Here is a 24,335-nt window from a genome sequence, read left to right on the forward strand (position 1 = left end):
CAGTGAGTGAACATAAGAAGGGAACAAGCAATCGGTAGGAAGAACTTGGAAATCATGATGCACTTGTTTCAAAAACAATGCACTTGATTTAATTTCTTACTAAAAAACCCCTCATTTCAAACCTTGATTAATACGCTCATAGTGTTTCACAAACCCATGATCAATCCATGAAGTTAAATGAGTGAAAAGTAGGTCAAAATCAAGCAAGGTAGCAAGCATGGCAGCAAGTTTCTCGCTGCAGCAAAGTTCATTCTAGCTACAGTGAGATTCAAGGTCCAAAACAAAAAGTTTCTCACTGCAGCGAGAAACAGTGTCAATTTGCATATGTTTCAATGTTTCAAGCATATCTCCCACTACAGAAGTCCAATTGACACTGATTGTTAAACCATTAGAAAGCTAAGAGACAGGGATACAACTTTGATGTTTACCACTTTTCCCAGTTCGGACGGAAAAGTGGTCAAAATCTTCATCAAATTAAAGGTACTGCATTAGAATTCGAGAGTTGCTCGCCGCAGCGAGATTTATTTTCGCTACAGCGAGTTTTTTGCTCCCAAAACAGAATGTTTCTCTCTGCAATGAGAAGTAAGGCACCTAAGTGAAAAAAGAGCCTCCTTTGCACAAAAAATCCATTTGGTGCTGCAATAAAGATCAATTTACAAGAAAATGAGAATTTCTCAAGATTCATCATGCCAAATTTCACATGCATTACAACCATGTACCATTACTCATAAACTTCCTAAAACACACATATTTACATATGTATATATATATATATATATATATATATATACCCATCATCATCATGCACACCATTCCATCATCATCATGCACACCATCCCATCATCATCAGCTCTTGTGCACTCTTTACTAGCACACGGCTAGGTCATCAACTGTTTATGCGCACTCCCTACTCGCACATAACCAAGTCATCATCAACTCATGCGCACTCCTTACTCGCACATAGCCGAGTCAATATCATTACACAATAATATATTCATACGTATATATATATCAACATAATGTAGCAGTATATGAATCCATAATAGCCACATATCACAACACAAAGATAATTTATCAAGGGCTTGTTCCCAAGGCACCCATTCTTAAGAAAAGTTCGATAAAATCATTTAATGTCTTGTGCAAACACATTCACATTCCCAAAAATACTTTAAAATGCAAGTTCACTCACTGATCTTGTTGTTTCTTTTGCTTGACTCTAACCTCAACTAATACTCCAAATGGACATGTGAGGCCTTGTTGGAACCTATACACACACAACATCACAACCAATCCAATTTACATTAATATCACTCCAAAAGCTAGTTTCTAATTCAAATTCTACTAGTCATTCCTAGTTGGCTTCCAACTATATCAAATGTCTATTCCTTACACTACTCTAATCACACTAAAAATGAGTAAACAACTCAATAATAAAACAGCTCATAATCCCAATTACTAGCCATTATCAACAACTTAAAACCAAGCCTAGTTCATCACTCACCGTAGGGTTTCTTTGTAGTTGAATTCTCTTCCAATAGCTTCCAAACAAATGTGAAAAATCTCTCTTTCTCTCTCTAAAACCTCCATCTAGTGAGAGAAAGTGTTGAACAAGGAATTTTTGAGGGTTTTAAAGTGACAGAGTGAAAGAGCACAAAGGTTCTAGTCAAAAGGGTGCAAAGGTATGAAAATTAAAGCTAGAGAGAGAAAGTTATGAAAGTTTCATATCAAGCTTCCATGGAGGATGGAAGCAACGTGAGATGGAAGAAGAAGAAGGAGAAGAAGCTGCTGGAAGAAAAATATATTTATAGCTCAAGCTTATCCATTCCACTTGAAATTATGAAAATGCTTTTAGCAAGTTAGCTTGTTCTTCTCCAATCTTCTGTGAAATATTTTTACTCTTTTTACACTGAGGCCAAGTCCACAATGGTCTAAATATACTCAGGTTTACAAAAACTTAAAAATTTTGACTCGGGGTGCAAAATGATCATTTTGCCCCTGTTGTGAAAATTATTGCCACATCTAGTTTTCTTCATGTTTTCATCATTATACATCATTTATTTGGTCTTTATGCTTATTTAGACCTTAAATATCAGAAAACTTCCTTTTGGGAACTTATTAAAGGAAATGACGAAACTACCCCTAGCTTGGTTATTACGTCTATGCCTCGTTATGAGCCTATAGGGGTTAAGGTCTCACACGGTGTCTACTTATAACATTCCATATTAGTTCTCATAATTTATGACTAACCTTATGAATTTAGGAAACTAACTTTCCTCAAATTCATCATGCTTTGGCCAAAGACTTTATACAAGTTAATCAAGAATTGAGAACAATTGAGATACATTCCCTTATATTAGTTAGGGTGATGAATCTTCTCTTGACCACTCATTCACCTTTGCATGCTTCATGGCATACACAAAGACACCATGTTTAAACATCTGGTCACTTTCAAACCCGTAAGGGTGAAAAGTATGTCATTCCCTATACAAGATGACCTGGTGTCTCAAGTTTGAGGACTAGTTACATAACTATCACATGAGAACATTTTCCATAGACACTTGCGTGAAATACTAAATGGAGTTCTTATAGTAGGTCATGTTTAGTGAACTTGTTCTTTAAGAAAAACCTATATATTATCCTCAAGTATCCTATATACTTTAATCTATGAGATTAATTGCTTACTTTCCAAGTAAGGAGGCTTAACATATACCAGTCTTTGAGTATTGTCAATGCCCTGTCTTGACAATACAATGACTAGGAACAATTTTAGGAACATAGCTTTGATGCATAGTGATCTCATAATTGTAACAACTTTACAATTCTTTTGTAAGGCTTTTATGTTCCATGGGCTTCATCCAATTAGTACTTAATAGCTCTTTATTATTGCACTAACATGAAGAAAAACTTTTATCACATATAATTATGTGATTAAATATGCATTAAATGACAATATATATTCCCTAACTAATCTAATTGGCTCAAAGGAATACACCAACATGTAAGACCTTGAGCAAGAGGCCTACACATGGTGTAATATGAATTATCGATTAAGGACTATGCCAAATTATGATGAATGGGCTACCAAGTAGGTATATGGTCGATATGTATTTGGGTTAAAGGCACAATGATTGGGTGATATCAAATATGCGAGGTCGAGGGGCCATGGTTGCTTATGGAGTTGATCTATGCATGAATGCCCATGTAATTATGGTTGATTTGAAGATATGCATAAGGCTATTAAGCCATGATTGATAGGATTAAATATGATGAATACCCATGTGCGGTTAAGGGCAAGATGGCCTATAGATTTATTATGTTTCATTTGATGGTGCCTTAGAGATTTGAAGGCACTTAGAATTATATTGAGCTTAAAGATGGCTGAAGCTCGTTGAATTTGAAATATTATTTGATATGGACATATGGAATGTCACAGGCAATATGGCCTAATTTGTGGATATGTGTTCCGTTAAAATGATGAATTTTGGACGTTGATTTGACTTTAGGTTGAGTGGAGTCCCCTGCCCTATAACTTTGTGTGCCTATAGGGATAGTGGTAAGTAAGGACGATGGCATTTGTCACGACCCGGTACTCCCTTCGAGCTCGTAACAATTGTCGCGGTGTCTCAATTGACACTCATTACACGGAATGTCAATCGGAACCCCGCAAGGCTTTAATATCAGTTTTTCATTTCCCCTGTCAGTAATCGTTGCCAAATATCATGTTCTAAAAGATTTTAAGCTATTTCCAATTTAAATCAATAAAAAAAATTATTTCTGTCTCACATGGGCATTTTGGTCATTTTTCTTCAAAAATCTCAAAACCAGCTAAAAATGTAGTATGCAAGTGAAAAACACATATTTCATAATCAAAAATAAGTTTAGATATCTAAAACATTCATTTAAAGTGAAATTATAACTATTTGAATATAATAAAAATATTCATTAAAATATTCTATTTTTTTATTAAATAATATTTATAGGGTTACCGTTAAATAATTTTTACAACGTAAAAATTAAATAAATTCATACATACTGTAATACAGATAACCAAAGTATAAAATTTAATTTACAGTGACACGTGGGCGCACGAACGACCAAAAGTATCAAAAGCAATAAACCAACAATTTTTGAGGATGCAAGTCCAACTGTAGCCCTCAACAAAGTGAGCTATCTACCGACTATCCTGAGCCTGAAATGGGTGGAAATGAAGGTGGTGAGATTATATAATCCCAATGAGTAAACAAATACCATCTAAAATATCTAAATCTGAGTAAATGAAGACAGATAAAATAGATAAGCATAAAAATGATTCTCAGCATTTCGAACTCATTTTAATAAGATAGAATAGATTCATTTCATCAAAATAAATATTGAGGCATATGATTTCCTGAAAAGTTTGGCTCGTGCCAAAATCATTCTCATACTCAGTTATCAGGGATACCTTGGCTGAGGGCTATTCCAACCGAGTCTGCCAAGGCTGTTAAAAAGTTATGTATGCATAAATCATGTTTTTATTTTGAAAACATAGCCGTTTTTTGACTTTGGCTGAGTTCACCCTCACGTGGTGGTTTGGCATGAAGTGAACTCTAAAGTTTTAACCTCAGGAGTTATCCAACCGCGCCTCTCATATTGAGGTATGAATATAATAGGGTTACCGTACCCCTCTAATAGGCTGATCCACGAAACCCGTCCACTGCAGCGACCAATTATAACCCAACATACAATAAAATTTGTGATAACATGACATGGCAATTATTTTATTTTATAGCCCCTCAAGGTAAATCAACAGTTCATACATTTTCAGCACATTTGCTAATTCAACTATTCATGCCAATATTATCATAAGCCATTCAGTTCAAACCATGATTTATAACACAGCAATTAGTCTCCAATTACTCCATTTTCAAAACTATCTTTCAATTTCAAGACAATTTTACAAAATCATTTCATTTAATCACATTTTGCTTATAAAACATAAAGATTTACCATTTAAACTCATTTTCCATAAAATCACAAAAACGAGTTAAAATTCACTTCAGATAATCAAGATGATGATAAGGTTACTCACTATTTTGGGAGTCGAATTTCGAGTATTCCGATTCTTAATCCTCAGGTACTATCTCTTTACTTTTGCCAGAATGCTCACTACCTAGACATAATGCACAATAAGCCATTTACTACGTTTGTGCTAAATTGTTATAAAACCAATTCAGGCTCTATACTAATGCATGAAATGGGATGTAAATTGTTCAGATTATCGTCTAAACACAGTGTTCTACACAAATTCAATTGTGTACCTAAATAAAACGGTATTGGCCTAATTCGATCTATCACTCGATTAATTGGCCAATATGTCCAATTCAACTCCAAATAATTCCATTTTTCTCCCAATACTCCAAATCATCAAACACAAATTAAATAACTTGAAATATGGCAAAATCATCTTCACATTTCTTCTTGAGAATTTCGGCCATGGTGAGTGCAGCAACACTATAATTTTTCCTACTTGATTTTCTCACCATAATTCATCATTTCCTAACCAATTCACTTGAAATAAAATCAAATCCACCATCAACACTCTACAAGGAAGATTCGGCCAATGATGAACTCATGAGGAATATGTGAATTTCAAGCTTAATTCTTACACTTAACACCATAAACAACTAAAAACATCCATATATCTTAAAAATCTATTTAAATCATCATCAAATTCTTTCTCCTAGGGTTTGATCAGCACACCATCCTTCATGATATCTTGTGATTCAACCATGAAAAATGCAAAATAATGCATGGGAAAGGTAGATCACAAGTCAAAATCAAGAAATTTTACCTTTAATTACTTGATTACTTGAAATCCACCAATTTTCTCTTGAATTTTCACTCTAGGGTTCTTGTTCTTCTTTTCTTCCTTTGTTCTTGCTTTGGCTGGCCATATGAATGAGAAATGGGCTGGTTTTGTGCTGATTTATAAGGAAAATAATAAATGGATGAAAATTTGACACATGTCACCATTCCATTGGTCCATGTGTCATACTTACCTATTAAGCAATCTCTCTCCACCACTTAAATTTTCTCAATTATCTATGATAATATTGGGTAAAATCCATGTGCTGGACAAGTATTGGGTGGTGTAAATTACAATTTTGCCCTTAGGGTAGCAAAATGACTATTTTGCCCTTATGCTTAGAAAAATGTCAAAATTAAAATTTTTCACTTCACAAACTCAAATTATACTCCAAATGATCAATCTTAGTCAAAAATTTCATCCAACACTCACATCTTAACCTCAGGTAGCAAAATGACCATTTTGCCCCTAAGTCATGAAAATTCCAATTTGACTCCAAATTGGTCCTCGAACTCCGAATCACCATTTTAAGTCATTTTGGGGTTTTAAAATTCTCAATTTCATCTTAAAATCTCTATTTGCACTAGTTTGAGGCTTAATTTAACTTAATTGTACAATTTGGTACAATACCGTCCTTTAACGATTTTCAAGGTACCCAAGTAAGCAAACATGCATTCTTATGTAGGAATGGCACAGTAAACATATTGTAGAGTCAAGCTTGACAACATTAATCTCGCTTGTGATTTCGGCCTGCAGTGCTTTAAAGGCATCCATTGAGATTACTCTAAGTGATGGCAACTGTCGAGCTATTACTTTGGTCGATGATATGATTCCCTGTTAGCTGCTTTATTTTTAAGTGTGATTTGTTCTCCACCCGTTGCTTAGGCATGTGCATGATTTGATTCTCTACTAATTGGCCAGTAAGTGTGATTTGACTACGTCTAGCTAAGACCACTCATTTGATTTTGTTTGACTATGATAACATATATCGAGTATGGCATGATATGATTTGAAATATGAATAAGTGGTCACCACTGTGAATGATATTTGATGAAATGCTTCGGAATAAGCAATTATTTGTAAATATGTCACACGTGATGTGCCATTTGAATTGTATAAAGGTTGTATGATACAAACCTGCTATGACAGCCAATGTATGACCTTGTGAGAAATGTCTAAGTTATTGTATACAAATTATGTGTCAAAGGTAACACTTATGTATTTGAATTTGAATGTTATTATGAAATCCCTTGCTTATGTATCTTTGGAAATTCTGGGGCTTGCTCGGGTCTCGTAGGCTTCCCCTGTTGAACTCATGCGTCGGTCACGGACCCTCAAGTTTGGGTTGTTACAAGTTAGAAGACACCATTGCAGTAGTCTGAAGGTAGCTCGTCACCATCGTTGTCACCAACGTTGTCTTATGTTAAGTAGAGAAAAATGAGTGGGCGAGGTAAGGTCAAAAATTAACATTTCATGCATCTGCATTTTGATATAAATGAATTCGACCATAATTTCTTAGTGGTATATTACATGCACAAGCGTAATGTCAGGATATTAAGGGATCAAGGTTTATAGCTTTTCATGCATTTAGAGAAGCCTGACAACCAAATGAGGTCTGAACAAATCGATGCATGCGTCAGTGTCATTTTTAAGCGCCTTATAGGTTCAAAGATGTTTTTGTCGAGCAAGCATTATTACGTGGTTAACACGGCATTCTTCATAAGTTTAGGTTTAAGGGTTCTGAAATTATGATAATCTCTCTGTGTGTTGTAGTTACTGATGGCTAACAACTTTTAATTTTGTTTACAAGACATCATCCACATGTTAAGCATTCAATATGTGGAGAAGTTTGACCCCATGATTGCGTAAATTTTGCTTGGGTTGGTGTCTTATGTGTAGGGTGATTTACCAACCTAAGAAAAAAATGGACAGATGTTAATTACATTCTCACCTCATATAATGTGGATGAGCATTGAATTTTTGTAAAGATTGACTTGGTGAATTGGGGGATAAAGATGGTGGACTCTACACAAACTTTTGCTGCTATTGACTCTAGACTGCATCAAAATCAAATGCAATGCCTTAGTACATTGATGCCCATCATCTACCAGTAATCCAATTATTTCAATTATACGCGGCACAAGAAATGAGATTTAATGCCAATGCCACTAGAGATATCACCCCTAAAATCTGTAATACATCGACAAAGCGATCACTACAGCTATGAGATGTTTACTGTTGCATATATTGAAGACATTATGCTATCGAGACAATTCAAAGTCAAGTAGAAGATGATTGTGAAAAAGCAGAAGGAATTCGCTTTAGAAATATTTTCAAACAGTTGTGAGGGTGAAGTTGAAAGTTGGAAAAATCAATGTTGATTGAGCATTTCTGAATATATTTACTTGAATATGTGTAGAGTTCGTAACTTAATTGAATGTGTGTGATAGCTAGCATTCATGACAGCGTCGTTTGAAATGAGTATGCTAAATTATCAAATTAAGGTTAAGGAGTTATTTGATTGGTGTCATTAACGAAGGAAGCAGTTGACCATTAGGAATGGTGTTTGGCAGTTTAGCATGTTAAGCTTGGCATTTTGCCTTTTAAGTTATTAGAGTTGGCGCGTTGCGTTTTGCTTTAAGGCTTGGCGTATTGCATATTAGCATGTTAGGCATGGTGTGAGGCATATTCGCATTTTAGGAATGGCGCATCGCTTTTTCACATTTTATGCATGGTGTGTCACATATAATGAGGTTGCAATATGGCGTCTCGCATTGTCGCCTATTCGTCTGTTTTGCTCCAAATGAAATCATTAACCTAATCAATGATCTTATATGATTACCCTTTAACCACCTTCATCCAAAATCTTAGATCCACCACTAAGTTTGGGTATATAAAAAATAACAAATAACATACCTATTGACATACCTAATGGTAAGTGCAACAAGATCTAATTACTATAAAAGCAAAAGAAAATAAATATACTAGAATTTAGCACACTCATTACATGGGAAAAAAATCGACGTTCTAAAAGAAATAGAGAAGTAGAAGTTGCACAATAAAAAGGGGTAGTTTTTCTCTGTGCATGTGAAACAAAATACAAAATAAAAAAATCTATTTATAGGAAAAGCGTAAAGACATATATATATAACTTTAAACTATTTGATGTAGTTATTTTATTTTTAGATAATTAATCAATTAAGTTAGTATTACTTAATTGTATTATCAAATTCAATAATTGACATTATATTAATATATTAAATAAACTGATAACTAACATCAACTTATTATTTGAAAGTAATGAAACAAAAAATTTGTAAACCTTAGTTTTAGGAATCACATTTTCCCACAGTTTTCTAACCTTCGGTAGTTGCCTATTCTTGCCAACCCAAACCTCGCATGGAAAACCATTTCCCCTCCTTTTTATTCATTCTTACCTTTGAGGATGTGGATGAAATCCAAAATTATCCAATTGCCTTGCTTCAAAGCTATCACCGGGTCGACCAAAATTACCTTTCATTGGAAACTTGTAATCTAGTTTTTTACTGTTGCTCATCAACTTTATAAATTCATCTATGGTACACTACTTTAAAAAGTTCTTAAATTACTTTAAAAATTTTGAACAGACTTTTATTCTTATATTTCGTTCAATCAACCCCTTATACTTTTATTTTAGATTAAATAAGCTTTTGTAATTAATAGTTAATTAAATACCATTAGTCAAAACGTCGTCTATCATTTTATACTTACATGATATTGATGTGATGCTAACGTAGATAGTGAAAATGTCACGCGATCATGTCATCATGCTCTGTCACTATCAATTATGATATGTCAACATATCATGTCACTGCTATGTGACCTAAGATGACAAGTAACTTTTTAATAAAGATAGTTAATCAATCGTAAATTATAAGAATTTATTTGATCCAAATTAAAAGTAAAGAGTTTGATTGAACGTAATAAAAGAATAAAAACTTATTTAAATTTTTTAAATAGTTCAAAGACTTTGTTAAGTATTATACTTTCATATATTTATACATATACACATACGAAAATACACATATATATATTTAGACAGAAAATTATTAGTTTATAGATCACGATGGCATTTGAATGTATTTATGTGTATTTTTATTATTAATTAAGAAAATTTATTTAAAATTTTCAGTGATAAATAAATCAATCAATTAATATAAAATATAAAATTTGACGAAACTCATATGCAGTAAAATTTTTAAACTTACTTTAAAGATTCATACTTTGATATTGACCTTTAAACACCTTCCTTAAAAGGATCTTATCCTCTGGCAAAATGATGCATAAGTTTGAACTAACAATTTTGTCCTTTACGTAGAAAGTTCAAACATATAATCATGTCCCATAGGGGAAAAGAAAAGGAAACAAATAGTCATGTGCTAACAGAATAATTGAATCCTAACCAACAATCAATTGATTTCTTATGGATTTGTCGACACAAAATAGTGGAGAAAATTATGAAGGGCAGCAATCCTTGTTTTTTCTCTTATTTTCATCTTATTTTTTCTAATCTTTTTGCATATTTATTTCTTTGTAAACCTTATAATTGTTTGTTTTTGCAATTTTGGCATTTTTGAAATTTTGTTAGGACTCTTTTCAATATGTACTCCTTACAATTTGAGTGACACGTCAGACAGGACAAATGAGACCCATACTAAGTGTAACTCAAATTTGATATCACGATTACTTCAGGTCCCCATCATTATCTTCTTCTTTGGCATGTTCTTCCTAATGAGCTTGTTGAATCGTACATCTAGCATCTACAGCCAAACTTTCTTGGTCTCACATGCTTGACTTGAGCGTAATTCACATCTTCTTAATAGGATTCTTTTCATGATTCGTCATTCTCAAAGGATAAGAGTGTGGAGGTTGGGAGTCTGCCATGAATGAAGAAGAAGAAGAAGACCCGAGACCCACAGCATGTGATATGCTGATATTTATCCTTTTATATTTTATATCTTTTGTTTCGTTGTGGAATACAAACCGTTTTACTTTTACATTCTTCCATTCAACTTCTTGCTAATTCCAGTAAAATAAAACGCAAAAGGGTCATTTGATTGGGACATATAACATGCAAATTGCATGCTTCATGGAAAGCAATCATAAAATATCAATAAAAGCACTGTTCAGCTGCTGACAAAACATATGAAATGAGACCACTAAAATCAAGTTATATACTTTTGGCACTGCATTTTCCCCATAGTTTCACCCCAAATCTCACCCTTCCAACCCAAGTTTCCAAGTAAGAGAGGAGATTCATAATCAATAAAGGAAACTTCCCCTCCATTGAATTCTTTCCCACTGCTCGCATGGAAAACCAACTCCCCTTTTTCTTATTCCTTCTTACCTTTCTCTTCTTCACATTCAGGGCTTTGAGGACATGGATGAATACCAAATCTAGTGGCTCTCCATCAATGCTACCACCAGGTCCTCCAAAATTACCTCTGATAGGAAACTTGCACCTTCTTATTGGGACTCAACCTCATCGCTGCCTTGCCCGATTGGCTCAGAAGTATGGTCCAGTGATGCTTCTGCAACTTGGGGAAGTATCAACAGTTGTGATTTCTTCACCAGAAGCTGCTAAACAAGTGATGAAAACCCACGACTCTGTTTTCTCTGAGAGGCCTTTTCTCTATGCTGCACAGTTCATAACTTACAACTTTAGAGATATTGTATTTGCCCGTGGAGATTACAGGAGACAAATACGCAAAATTTGTGTGCTGGAGATGTTAAGTCAGAAACGAGTTCAGTCATTTAGACCAATCGGGGAAGAAGAGATATCTAATTTAGTAAGAACCATCTCATCGAAAGCAGGATCGCCCATCAACCTTAAGAACTTCTTGTACTCTTCAACAGTCAACATATTCTCCAGAGCAGCCTTCGGTGGGAAATGTAAGCACCAGGATGCATTCAAGAAACTTCTTCCGGACATTGTAGTGTTGTTTGGAGGTCTCAGTGTTGTTGATGTCTATCCTTCCGCAAAATTGCTCCATCTGATCAATGCCATGAGGCCTAAAAATAAAAAACTGCATAACAAGGTAGATGAGATTCTTGAAAGCATCATTCAGGAACATAGAGCTACAAAATTAACAACAATGACAGGAGAAAGTGAAGTAGACGACCTCGTCCAAGTCCTTCTGGATATTCAGGATCGTGGAGCCCTTGAAGTTCCCTTATCAACCAGCAGCATCAAAGCTATTATTCTGGTTAGTGAATTCAAAGTCTGTTCCTTTATAGTCAATTGCTTTTTTTTTTTTTCTCTTTTCTATATTTTGGCTAGGTGCGATCATAATGTTGACACACACAAAATCAGTCTTTTGTGCATGCTTAATTGAAACTTAATAATCCTACCTACTTCAGGATATGTTCCTTGCGGGGGTTGAAACCTCATCTACAGTTGTAGAATGGGCAATGTCAGAAATGTTAAGAAACCCTGAAGTATTGAAAAGGGCACAGGCAGAGGTGAGGCATGTGTTTGCTGGTAGAAGAGATGTTGATGAATCAGGCATTCATGAGTTGAAGTACCTCAGACTAGTTATCAAAGAGACACTAAGATTGCACCCTCCAGTTCCTTTGCTACTTCCAAGAGAATGCCAAGTGAACTGTGAGGTTAACGGATGTGTCATACCTGCCAAATCTAGGATCATAATTAATGCATGGGCAATAGGACAAAATCAAAATAACTGGACTGACGCTGAGAAGTTTTATCCTGAGAGATTTTGTGATAGTTCAATTAATTATAAGGGAGGAGACTTTGAATTTATTCCATTTGGTGCTGGAAGGAGGATGTGTCCTGGTATGTCGTATGGTATTGCAATTGTAGAGCTTATACTTGCAAATCTGCTCTACCATTTTGATTGGAAGCTTCCTAATGGAAAGAAGCCTGAAGATTTAGACATGACTGAACATTTCCGTGCTTCATTGCAAAGAAAAGATCTGTGCTTAGTTTCCATACCGCATCATCTGTGACTTCAGAATAATAATTGCGACATGCTTTAAGCGAAAAAAGGAACTTTGCTTGAAAAGAAGATTGGGGCAAGTTTTTGCAAATTAGAGTACGCACTAAAAATCTAGTTCATCTATGTATCAGAACCTGCATTTGTGCACTGTCTGTTGTGCCCCATTCCCTAGTGGTTTTAGCTTCCATCTTTATGTTGACTTGATTTGATCTGGCAGTGAAATTCATTTTGCTAAACCAAATTAAGCACACCATTATTCGAATATGCAAGACTACATGGAGTTTGTAGTCCTGCTCATGACAGATTAAAATATGAGACAAGCATGAACACAAAACTTTTGCATGTAAAACAAAGAAGAAGAAGATGACGATTATGATAACTAAAAGATTTTATGTTCTGACATTCCCATTTTCAACAACCAAAAGGGTTGACAGAATCTTCGTTGCATTTCTAGAGACAACAGTCTTTACACAGACAGATGATAATAATCCGACATCTAGGAAGCCTGTGAGTGATTACCATGACAGCTAGGAATTTGCAAATTAATGCTTCACACTCACACAGAATAGTTTCCAAATACCAGGCAAAAATGATGAAGTGAAATCATGCTCGTACACTACAGATATTACTTATCCAGAATTCTCCTGATCAAACTTACAAACAGATCAAAATGTCATCCTCAACTTGATTATTGCTCCACAATTGGGTTTAATAGTAGTTGAAGGTATTGAAGCAAAAAGTTTTTCATCAATTGTACAACTCCTCGAGATAGTAGTACATTAAACTAGTAAAGAAATGGAGAATCTCAAAATGCACAACCTGGTTAGGAGACTGTTGTTTAAGAGCCATAGAGAGGCAGGGAACAGTTAGTTCGGACCTGACCTTGGAATCCTGTCAATACATCGAGTACAGATATCTTTACCATATCCCTGGCAAAGTCTGTTCTAAAGGCTGATCCATTACCAAAGGCATAATCCCTTACATATCTAGCAGTCTTCTCATCAGCCATTAGTTGTTGATCAGAAAAGAGGAGTCCTCTACCCCTTACCAAGTTCTGATAAAAGTGATTGTCAAAACCAGCTCCGGAGGAAATTGAAGTTAGTCCTTGGAAGACAGTACTTTCCGAGATAGATGGATTTGTGGCAGTAGGAGACATACCATTGCTGCTGTCACGAATTTCTTGACAATTTATTCTCATTTCATTGAGAAAATCCAATGGAACGCTTGGGTCTGGCTGTCCAGTCCCTAAGAAATTGTAGAGGCGATTCTGAATAAACTCACAGCTAATTTTTCCAATATTATGTGCCCCTTCAGATAATCAGAAAGAACCATTATGACATCTTAAGTTTCACTTTTCAAGGACCATATAGAGGGAGATAAGGTAAGGGGACAAAAATTCCAGGTATATACCTAAAAGACTGACTGTTTCTCTTTCATCAAAACCTTTAAGGCCAAAGAGGAAAAGTGTCTCCGAGAGGTTACCATCAGGATTTGGAATCTCAGCAACTGCTTCATTGAAGTAAGACTGAATGCTATCCCTTCTACCCGTGAATACAGGATAAAATGGGCCACCAACCTGTGATTCAAACGGAAGATAGTGCATTAAGAAACCAGCATACTTTCAAATATATAATGATAAACTCTGAAAGCAACATTGTTTCATGATATAAGCATTGAAAATAAATATGAATGAGTATCCTCAAAGAGAACCACGCACGCAGTTATCTGGATTGGGTAACATGTTCAGCTACAATCTTAGCTTCTTTTTTTCTCTTTGGTTTTCAGAATACAAAAGGAAGGACAAAAAGAAAGACGTCCAAAGAACAATAGCATGTCTCCAAAGTCCAAACAATTCAGTTTTGAGATGTACCAAATAGAAAGCCCTATCAGTGAAAGCATCATACTCTTACTGCTAATATTGTAAAAGATATTAATCCTCCTCCCAATATCCAATTCCAATCTACATCTGTTTGTCTTCATGCTAATGACATATTAATTCAAGCGTAATGTGAAATCTAAAATCATTTTGAAGTTTCAGTACTCTTGAAGTTTTGGAAAAAGTATAATTATGGGCAATGACAAAAAGGGCATAATACTGAGAGAAAGAAGCATATATGTAAAAGCCTATATCTGTTAAAGAGCCCATTACAGTTATACTACAAAACCAACTTAAATTGCTGTACACTTTGATTTTTGAGCAACCAGTTAGAGGAGTAGCCCAGAGTATTTAACCAGAGTCTCCATTTACAAAATTGTGCAGAGAGAAGTACTCTTTTACCAGTCTATGCCTTACACACCAACACAAGTATATATCATACTCAAAACTAAAACGACCCCTCCAATTTTTGAACCTTGATATCCCTTGAATGGAAGAGGAATTTCAGAAAGAAAAAGAACATCTATGAAGAGAGAGATTAAACAGACCAGAAGAATGCCATCTCTGGTGGCAAGTGCAAGTATGTCAGCACATGATACTACTCCAGGACAAGCCTTTTCAACCTCCTCCTTAATCAAATCTATAATGTCAAAACCTTTCAATGTCCTATTTGGCACAGCTTGCCTCTCAGTGAAATTGCTTCGTTCACCTTTGCTGTCAGTTAAGATGACTGAAGCATCACAACCCTGATTCAGAAAATACCTCAACATTAAGAGCTATATCATGATCAAAAGTAGCGCAGCAAACCATTGGAGCAATAGAAAGAAAAATATACTCTGTCAAACAATTCAGATAAAGACTACGAAGTATAAAAACAGGTGTAACAGCAACATCTAATCAACAAAACTGCCCAAAAAGATGTAAGAACCTAAGAAACTTGAAATCTTTAGAATAGCCAGAACAGCTAAAGTTAACTACTGTAAAGGCAAAAGGCAAGAAATTAAGTTTCTTTTAATGTTAACCCTAAACCCGCACAGTCAACAGCATATTAATTAATTGCAATTGTGGGAAAACTCACAAAACTTCAAACCCAAATTGCTATTAACAGAGCAATGCTCACATCAAGAAAAGCTAATTTACCTTGACAAAGCAGTCATGAAAGAAGAGGCGCAATAGAGCAGCAGGAACATCGTTATGCCGAGAGACGATTTCAGCCATTTTCGACCTGACAATGGTTTCAGCTTGCGGACATGTGTTCCTATAGAAATCGTAGTCAAGGTAATTGCCTCTGCTGGTTATTGTTGTTGTTGTTGTTTCCTCATCATTTTCTTCCTCTTCTTGATCTTCTTCTATATTATCAAGGTAAATGTTATGGAATCCATCCCAAGAAGGAACCTTCACTTCATTTATTGAGCGTTTCAGGGAGATTACGACTGCGATTGTAAGCAGTACCGAGGCCACTCCGATCGATAAACCCCGCATTCTTTCTCTTTTCTTTTTTCTTGTCGGTTTCTGGAAACAGAGATAGGAGAAGGCGCGGGAAGAGATTCTTGTGACGACCACCAAATTGCCCTTTTCTTGTAACTACTTTCATTCTTCTTTTTGTTTTTTATTTTTTTTTCTTTAATACTTTTTTATGGTTTAAGTAGTACCTACATTATAAGTAATAGGCAAAAAAAAAAAAAAAGTTAATTCACAATTCTTTTGAAAAGATGCATCACAAAATTATAACTCAGTCAAACTCATTCAATATGTATATATTCATTTCGGTTACAAAATCAAGACCACTAATTGAAAAAGATAGGAAATCAACTAATTTGAAAAACCAAATTGGAAAATTGAAACCAAAATATCTTTTAAAATTCGTGTAATTTCATCTAAATCCAACTACAATAGTCATGAGACAATTCTTTTCAAGCAAAACACGTGGCATCAGAGAAGAACTTTGTACGTTATAATCAATATTATAAATAAAATATATATAAGAGATGGAAATAAAGTGCAAAAAAAATTAAAAATGAAGAATTGTTGGGTTATATGGCCCAATGAGTTAAGAATAAAATAATATTTCTTGGAGTTTACTTGGGTTGTATTTAATGTTAGCCTAATGTTTTCCTTTGATGTTGCGTTTTTTTACTTTCTTTATTTTTTTAATCCACTTATCAAATAACAAAGAAAAAGGCAAATTCTTAGGCACTCACGTGTTTGCCTAGTCAGACTCTTTGGTAGCGATAAATATCTGTGAAGCCTAAGTTCTTGCTAAACTTGGGAGAAAGACAATAGCCATGCACTGACCATCAGTGGTTGATTTTAAGAGATGAAAAATTCACAGGCAAATTTAGACGTATAACTCCAAAATTAAATTTTGGTAGATAAAACTTTTCATCATCAAATTTTGACCAGTGAGAATTTTATTGAAATGAAGTTGAGGCTTCTAATGTTCAATAGGAAAGGGAGGAGGCAAACCAAAATGAACCCTAACCTAACTTGCAAATACAATATGTAATCGTACTTGTACAGACATGGAAAGCCTTTTCTCAAATAGGAATGGGCTCAATGAGCACTTTGGTAATGTGGTCTTTCAAAATTTTCTCAGACATGGTAAATCCATCCTCATCCTTGTATGTAAGATCTATTACACATGCAATGTTACGAACACGATTAAGGATTTGCATTGGGACAGTCGTTGGCCTCATATGATCTTCATTAAGCTCATTCCAAGCAATGACAAGTCTTTTTCGAAATTCTTCAATAGCTTCTTCCTTTGAAACGCCATATTGCTTCATATAACATTTGATCCCACAAGCAACTAGTCCTCTCTTTTCCTCATCCTTCCATCATATCAAAGGGCATATAGTTAGCTAAAACTATAAAGCTTATTTGGTCGAATGAGAGAATATGGTAATTAGAATATTTTTCTATTTTCCCTTTGAAAATAAAATTATAAATATTACCTCATTGGTTGCGATGTCATCATAGAGACGGGCAATTATTTTTATTGCTGCAAGAGATTTACTGTCACCTTGTCTCAACCATTCAAAAACATTGGCATCTGCTTCTTCCATTCCGACCAAGACTTCAGCAATCACTAGAATGGCTGCACTTGAATGTAATGCAATGTCCAAATACTCATCGAATGTTGGCATATAACCTTCATGCGTCCACTGAGCTTCAACCAGGTAGGAAATAACAATTTTCTTCAACTAATTTACCACAAAAAGGTAAAGTCTCAGTGCCAACTCCAGTACATTGAGCCCTTAAGCATCAAAGAAATAACAAGGTGCATGTTTTTTTTGTCCCATGTTTTATTGGGCATAGAGTTTTTAGTCAAATGAGAAGTCTTCAATAAAAAATGTGAAATTTGAAACCATAGGGACAAAAATCATAAGTATGCATAGCTTTGGAAGTAACATATACACAACTTTACTCTAAGATATATGCTTCTCATCAATGTAAATAAAACTATCGATAATTGTGTAACTAGGTGGAGGATAAGAAAGAATGATCACCTCATCTTTGGTAAAAGACATGCTGTAACATCTCCCATCCATGCTCACCATTCTATCCACTTCATCATAAACATTAAGGAGTGCCCCATAAAGAAATTTCAAATAATCTGCAGGCAGCTGATCAAGGGCACTAATATCCCACCTAAACATGAAGAATTTACTTGATCAGACATCATCGAAAGAAAAAAAAAGAAAAAACCTTCCATATGTGAAACAAATGGAAAGAAAGACTTGTATAAAAAAGGAAAGGATAAAAAGGGTACCTTTGTATTGCATCTGTGAAACATTGGAGTTCTTCGAAGGTACCATATGCGTCATAGGTATCATCTATAAATCCTAAGATGATCAGCAGCTTAGTGAATATGTTTCGGGCAAGTGCATAACGTGGCTCGAAATAAAATCCAACTGTCCAAAAGAAGATCTCCACCGTTCTGTTTCTGGCGTAAGAAAGTTGTGATGCTATGTTCAAGTCTTTGGACCAACTGCAACACAAATAATAGAGTTTGCAATCAATTATCATCTAACATGTTTATCTCAAAAGAAGAATACCTTGCACCTATCATCCTTAAAGCTTAGAACTAATATTAACCTCGAAAGGATGCTTAATTCTTGCTGGTGTAGAAATTGGACTCGGTTAAAATCATATTTTGCGAGCTTGAGCAATGTTTCATTGGGCGATTCTTCTTTTTCATAGAAAGTTATATATTGCCTTGCTTCCACTCTCGGCATGCCTTTGTGATAAGGTCGGTTCAAAGCGTTTCCTATGTATTCTCTAAGATGGGGACTTGATTGGTCTGTCAAGGACTCTAAGTGCTTCGTTGTGAAAGCAAGGGCTTCATCTAAAATTTTCTCGCCATTTATTCTGAACTGGCTAGCTTCATACAAGCTTAGGATGCCCTTGACATCACTAGCTAACACTTCCTTGAACTCACCATCACCCTCCTTAAACTTGTTAAACACATCTGATATAAAATCCAATATTGGATTAGCTAGCATCCTTCATTGCATGCTAGTGATAAAAAATGTTCTTAATGAACTAATTCAATAAAATTTGCATATACATATATTCGTAAATGAGACTTACCACAGCGCATTCGATAACCATGTAGCCTGAAAACTTGAAATATCGCTGCAACTGTTTCCAAGTCATAGTCTTTATCATCCATATGTTTAGATAATGAAACAAAAAGGTAACTTAATTGCTCTTCAATCTCATTCTCAAAGTGGTACGATAATCCAAGGCGGCATAGAGAGTTGATCAAGAGGATTTTTTCTACTTGGTCACTCGGAGCCGATAACATGCCCTTCACCTTCTTTTTCAACACCTCTACTTGTCTACAGAGTGATTCAAATTACTGCAGAACGCACAAGGAAAGCAACTTAAGGTACAATAATTAGAGATCTTCGATACTTTCTCGTTATCATACTTTACTCCTCAATTTCAAATGAACTGTTGATTATTTGTACTTTCATACGTCTTTCAATCATGTTTTTATTTCTTTTTCAAACACCAAAAAGTTTCATGTTTGTTCTGTTTCATATTTATTAATTTTCCAACTATCGTACTTTTACCTTTCTTTTTTTTTTTTTTACGAAAAACATGTTATATTCTATTTTTGTTTGTTTATCTATAAACACTTACTTATATCGTATATAATAAATGTGAAAATTAACATACAAATGCATATAATTTACGTGAGAAACGTGAGTTACCAAGTTATCGAGCGAGAGAGACATGAAACAGTCGCCCCATATATCCGGGGGGAAGTCTGCCAAAGGACGAAAGACTTCTTGGTGAGTGTTTGCCGACAGCGGAGAGCCTTGCAGGGCTGCTGCAGCCATTGAGTTTGTGGAAGCCAAGCATTGTCTCCCCCGAAATTTGGACGGAAGAGTTGGCATATAAACGCCTCGGTGGAAGCAGGACTTAGTGAAAATACTGGCTTGGAGTGCCATATAAATGTTTTCGCCTGGGTAAACTTAATTAGCTGCTATAGATATATGGATTTTTCATAGCATTAGCATATTATATATATTGATAACCTTTTGGATTTTGAAACTGCTAAACTATTTATTTCTGTTTAATTATTAACAACTTGCATCCAACCATGATTGATCAGCATATTTTATTTCTCTTTAATAACAGATTTTATCCATCTATTATTCGTCCAATTATTTCTCTCCAAGCCACAATTTGCTCCATATCCATTATTTCTGAAATGAAGAGTTGAAAAATGTACAGTAAGTGTATCTTTAGTCAATGGGAATATGTGCTCATGTCGACAGTTGCTATGGATTCAATTAGTCAAACCAGGCGGCAAAAGCTGGTCCACGGCAAGCTTTTGAATCAGACAGCCACAGCCGCAAAATAATAGATGGAGAGAGTTGGGCATCAATAATTCTTTAGGGGTTTTGGTCTCACCAAGTTGTTTTGGTGGGAGTTATAGCCAAATTTTCTATGATTTAATTTCAAGCATTTTTTTAAAAATGTTTAAATATCATTGAATCATGGCAAGGATACAAATGTTCAATAGAGTCTCATAAACGAGACGTACATCACAACCACATCAATCCTGCATCAAAGCTCTCAAAAACTCCATACACAAAAACCACCATATCGGGAGCCAAATAGCAACCATCAAAAAAAAAATCACGCAGCCTGAAGCCAGCAAAAAACATACTCAAAGCAATCACAGTAGACAAAATTCAAAACCCACAACATCAAAACAAATTTTAATGTTATTACGTGCAAGTTTGGGAATCCGTCCATCTTGATGTGAAGGTTTTGGAGTTGTCACCAATCTTTTTTTTATAAGGTGTGATGGGCTACCTATTAAATTTGTTATATTCTCCTTCTTTTCTTTTAAGGATTCTTTTTCCCCCTCACCATGCTCCTATCTCCTAGTTTTATAACTAAAGGAGAGGGGATCACTTTGATGTTGCTCCCATTGGTAGCGAACAAGAGGCTTGACTACTGCCATTGGTAGCATTTGACTTGTCTTTTCCCTATCTTTTCTTAGTTTCATCATCTTTTAGTTTGCGTGTTTTTATTGTGTTTCCATTTTGGGGAAGGATTCAGAAAGTCCAAACCAGTGCTCGAGCAAAAGGGGAAAGCATGAGGCACAATGTCACGAACTACCCCCTATTCGCTTAAGTATACGATAGTCCATGTGGCGCTCGAGTGGACGCTTCCACTCAAGCCAGTCAATTGCTCGATTATATCTTAACAACATGAATAATAACCATGAGTTAAGGCATGAAAAGCAATATTAAAATCAAAGGGCATACCGAATACCATTTATACAACCACCAGTGTTATATAAAAGAAAATGTTTTATTAATATTGCAAATAAGTACAAAAGGACTAAGAAAAAGAACGCACCATCATCGGGCCATAGGGGCAGCCTTAGATGGCTAGCCACAGATGCACTTGAATTAGTGAGACAGCCCAACAACCCACCAACTACTTACCCCTATAAAGAATTTACAAGATTTTATAAGCATTTCACCAATAGCCATTACAATGCTTGAGATGGCAACATTCCTTTCCTAAAGGGTTTTCCCCCCTAAAAACTTAACAAGTATTTCTAGAGATGTCACCAAGAGCCATTACAATGTTTGAAAGTAACGGATATCTCCCTTAGAGGTACAAAAGACTCACTCTCTTAAGAAATTCTACCTTGTCATAGCCCTATACAAGGTTGGCTCATGACATCCTCCCCCACTCAATCTATCGACGTCCTCGTTCACTAGTTGGCTTAGAATACTCCAATTTTCTGCTTCGAGCTGCGGAGATCAATTTCCTTCTCCTAAGTGATTTCATCTGGCCCCAAACCTTCTTATCTCACCAGATACTCTTGTGTTGGTCGTTAGTTGATTATTGTCATCCTCCTTGCCAAGATCTCCTCTATTCTACGCTATGATAGTGGTTTGGTGCTGATAGTGGCTTTCATGGCTTGACTCCTACTTACATCTGTTGGATCTACGTGGAATGGTTTTAGGTTGCTGACGTGAAATACAAGGTGTACCTTCATCAACTTGGGTGAATCAATCATGTAGGAAGTCTTCCCCACCTTTACCATAATTGGTACTAGGCCTTCAGACTTTCGCATTAGTCTTCAATATCTCTTTCTTAAGAATCAAAGTTGTTCAGGTACCAACTTCACTAGCACCAGGTCTCATGTCTTAAAGTGTTGCTTCTTTTGACCTTTATCTGCCCAGTTTTCATGCGACTGGAGGCTTTCTCTAAATAGGCTTTGGCAATATTAGTGTTTTGTCTCCACTCCATTACAAAGTTAAAGGCTCGAGGACTGTTTCGACTATATGATTCCACTGAGGTATGGGGAAGTCTAGGTTGCTATCCAATGATGACTTCAAAAAGGGTTTTATTAGTCATTGAGCTTTGTACGAATTAAAACATAGTTAGGCCACATCTAGCAGGTTGGGCCAATTCTTCTAGTTCGCCTATACAAAGTGTCGTAGATATTCTTTTAACAACTCGTTTAAGCGTTCTGTTTGGTCATCTATTTACGGGTGATAATTAGAAGATATGTTGAGTTCTGACCCCAATAGCTTGAAAAACTCTGTATAGAAGAAACAAGTAAACCTCGGATCCCTGTCACTACTAATACTCATAAGAACACCCCACTATTTTATCACATGTTTAAAAACTATACAAGCCATTTCTTCTGTATAACCAAACTTCTACATGGGATGAACATCACGTACTTTGAGAAACAGTTCACCACTACCGAGATTGCTATCATATCTCTCACTTTAAAAAGTCCTACTATGAAGTTCAGAGAAATATTTTCTCATTGTTTGGTTGGCACTGGTAGAGGTTCGAGCATGCTCATTAATCTCTATTTGTTTACTTTGTCTTATTAGCAAATGAGGCATGTCTTGGCATAATCTATCACATTCTGCTACATATGAGGCCAATAGTAACCTTGTTTTAGTAATGTAACGATCCACTGCCAACCTGAGTGTCTTGCGTAAGAGGTGTTGTGACATTCCTGCATCAACTTCTATCTCAACTCTCTCACTCTTGGAATAAATAAACGTGGTCCTTTTATTGGTAGGAGTCTATGTTCCACCCAAAAGTATTTTGACTTTCCACTCTCAACCAACTTTATAATGGAAATTGCTTGGGGATCTCAATGCAAGTTTTCTTCAACAAGATTACGGATATTTGTGGTCACTTTGTTGCCTATCATTGGCTCGATTACCCTAAGAGCTATGAACTCGACCTTTCTACTTACGGCGTTTGCTGCACAGTTGGTTTTTCTGGCTTTGTGCTCAAAGGAGAAATCAAATTTAGTCAAGAGCTCTTGTCATCTTGCTTGCTTAGCTATAAGTTTTGGCTATGTGAGAAAATGGTTTACAGTTATGTTGTCTATCTTAACCATGAACTAAGATCTTAACAAGTAATGTTGCTACACCCGTAGAAAATGAATCACTGCTAAAAGTTCTTTCTCTAGTGCAATGTATTTTCTCTTGACTTCATTCAATTTTCGACTCTTAAATGCAACTAGGTATCCTTCTTGTAACAATACTTCTTCAAGAGCAAAGTCTGATGCATCTATTTGTACCTCAAAAGGCATTTTGATGTTTGAGAGGGCTAAAACAGGGTCTATCATCATGACTTGTTTTAGGCTTTCAAAAACTACTTGGCACTGTAGTGTCCAACTTCACTTTTGCCCCTTCTTCATCAATTTCATGAATGCCACCATCCTTTTTGAATAACTTTCCACAAATCCTGGTAATAATTAGCTAACCCCAAAAATGAACGAAGTTCAGTTGTATTCTTAGGGGTCACCCACTCCTTAATGGCCTTCACCTTTTGTATATCCATTTGGATATGACTCTATTCAATGATATGGCCTAGAAACTGAATTTTGGTTTGCGTAAAAGCACACTTCTCACTTTTCACATATAATTGATTGTCCCGAAGCCTTTGAAGCACCTTTCGCAAATGTTTTTTATGCTCTTTTAATGTTGACTTGTATACTACGATGTTGTCCAAGTAGATTACCACAAACTTGTCCAAGTAGTCATGAAAAACCTGATTCATCAATGTACAAAATGTGGCAGGAGTAGTAGTTAGTTCA

At 35.5% G+C, this 24,335-nt stretch overlaps 3 protein-coding genes across 3 annotated transcripts; 1 reads left to right on the plus strand and 2 right to left on the minus strand.

The window, feature by feature from the left end:
* The first annotated feature begins 11,026 nt into the window (after positions 1 to 11,026).
* Positions 11,027 to 13,084, plus strand: LOC18594732 (desmethyl-deoxy-podophyllotoxin synthase-like). Its single transcript, XM_018125154.2, has 2 exons — positions 11,027 to 12,090; positions 12,245 to 13,084. Exons 1-2 carry the CDS (start codon positions 11,194 to 11,196, stop codon positions 12,851 to 12,853), a joined length of 1,506 nt encoding a protein of 501 aa, XP_017980643.2. The 5' UTR covers positions 11,027 to 11,193; the 3' UTR covers positions 12,854 to 13,084.
* A 349-nt stretch (positions 13,085 to 13,433) lies between these two features.
* Positions 13,434 to 16,325, minus strand: LOC18594731 (peroxidase 1-like). The gene is made up of 4 exons (XM_088808192.1): positions 15,860 to 16,325; positions 15,268 to 15,465; positions 14,254 to 14,419; positions 13,434 to 14,151 (listed from the first exon to the last, which is right to left on the minus strand). Exons 1-4 carry the CDS (start codon positions 16,199 to 16,201, stop codon positions 13,682 to 13,684), a joined length of 1,176 nt encoding a protein of 391 aa, XP_088664318.1. The 5' UTR covers positions 16,202 to 16,325; the 3' UTR covers positions 13,434 to 13,681.
* A 931-nt stretch (positions 16,326 to 17,256) lies between these two features.
* LOC148761765 (putative terpene synthase 6) lies at positions 17,257 to 19,337 on the minus strand. Its single transcript, XM_088808191.1, has 6 exons — positions 19,313 to 19,337; positions 18,818 to 19,190; positions 18,492 to 18,710; positions 18,229 to 18,370; positions 17,674 to 17,922; positions 17,257 to 17,550 (listed from the first exon to the last, which is right to left on the minus strand). Exons 1-6 carry the CDS (start codon positions 19,320 to 19,322, stop codon positions 17,257 to 17,259), a joined length of 1,287 nt encoding a protein of 428 aa, XP_088664317.1. The 5' UTR covers positions 19,323 to 19,337.
* Between the last annotated feature and the right edge of the window lie 4,998 nt (positions 19,338 to 24,335).

Source organism: Theobroma cacao, chromosome 7 (assembly GCF_053813885.1).
Source record: "Theobroma cacao isolate CCN51 chromosome 7, ASM5381388v1, whole genome shotgun sequence".
NCBI lineage: Eukaryota > Viridiplantae > Streptophyta > Magnoliopsida > Malvales > Malvaceae > Theobroma > Theobroma cacao.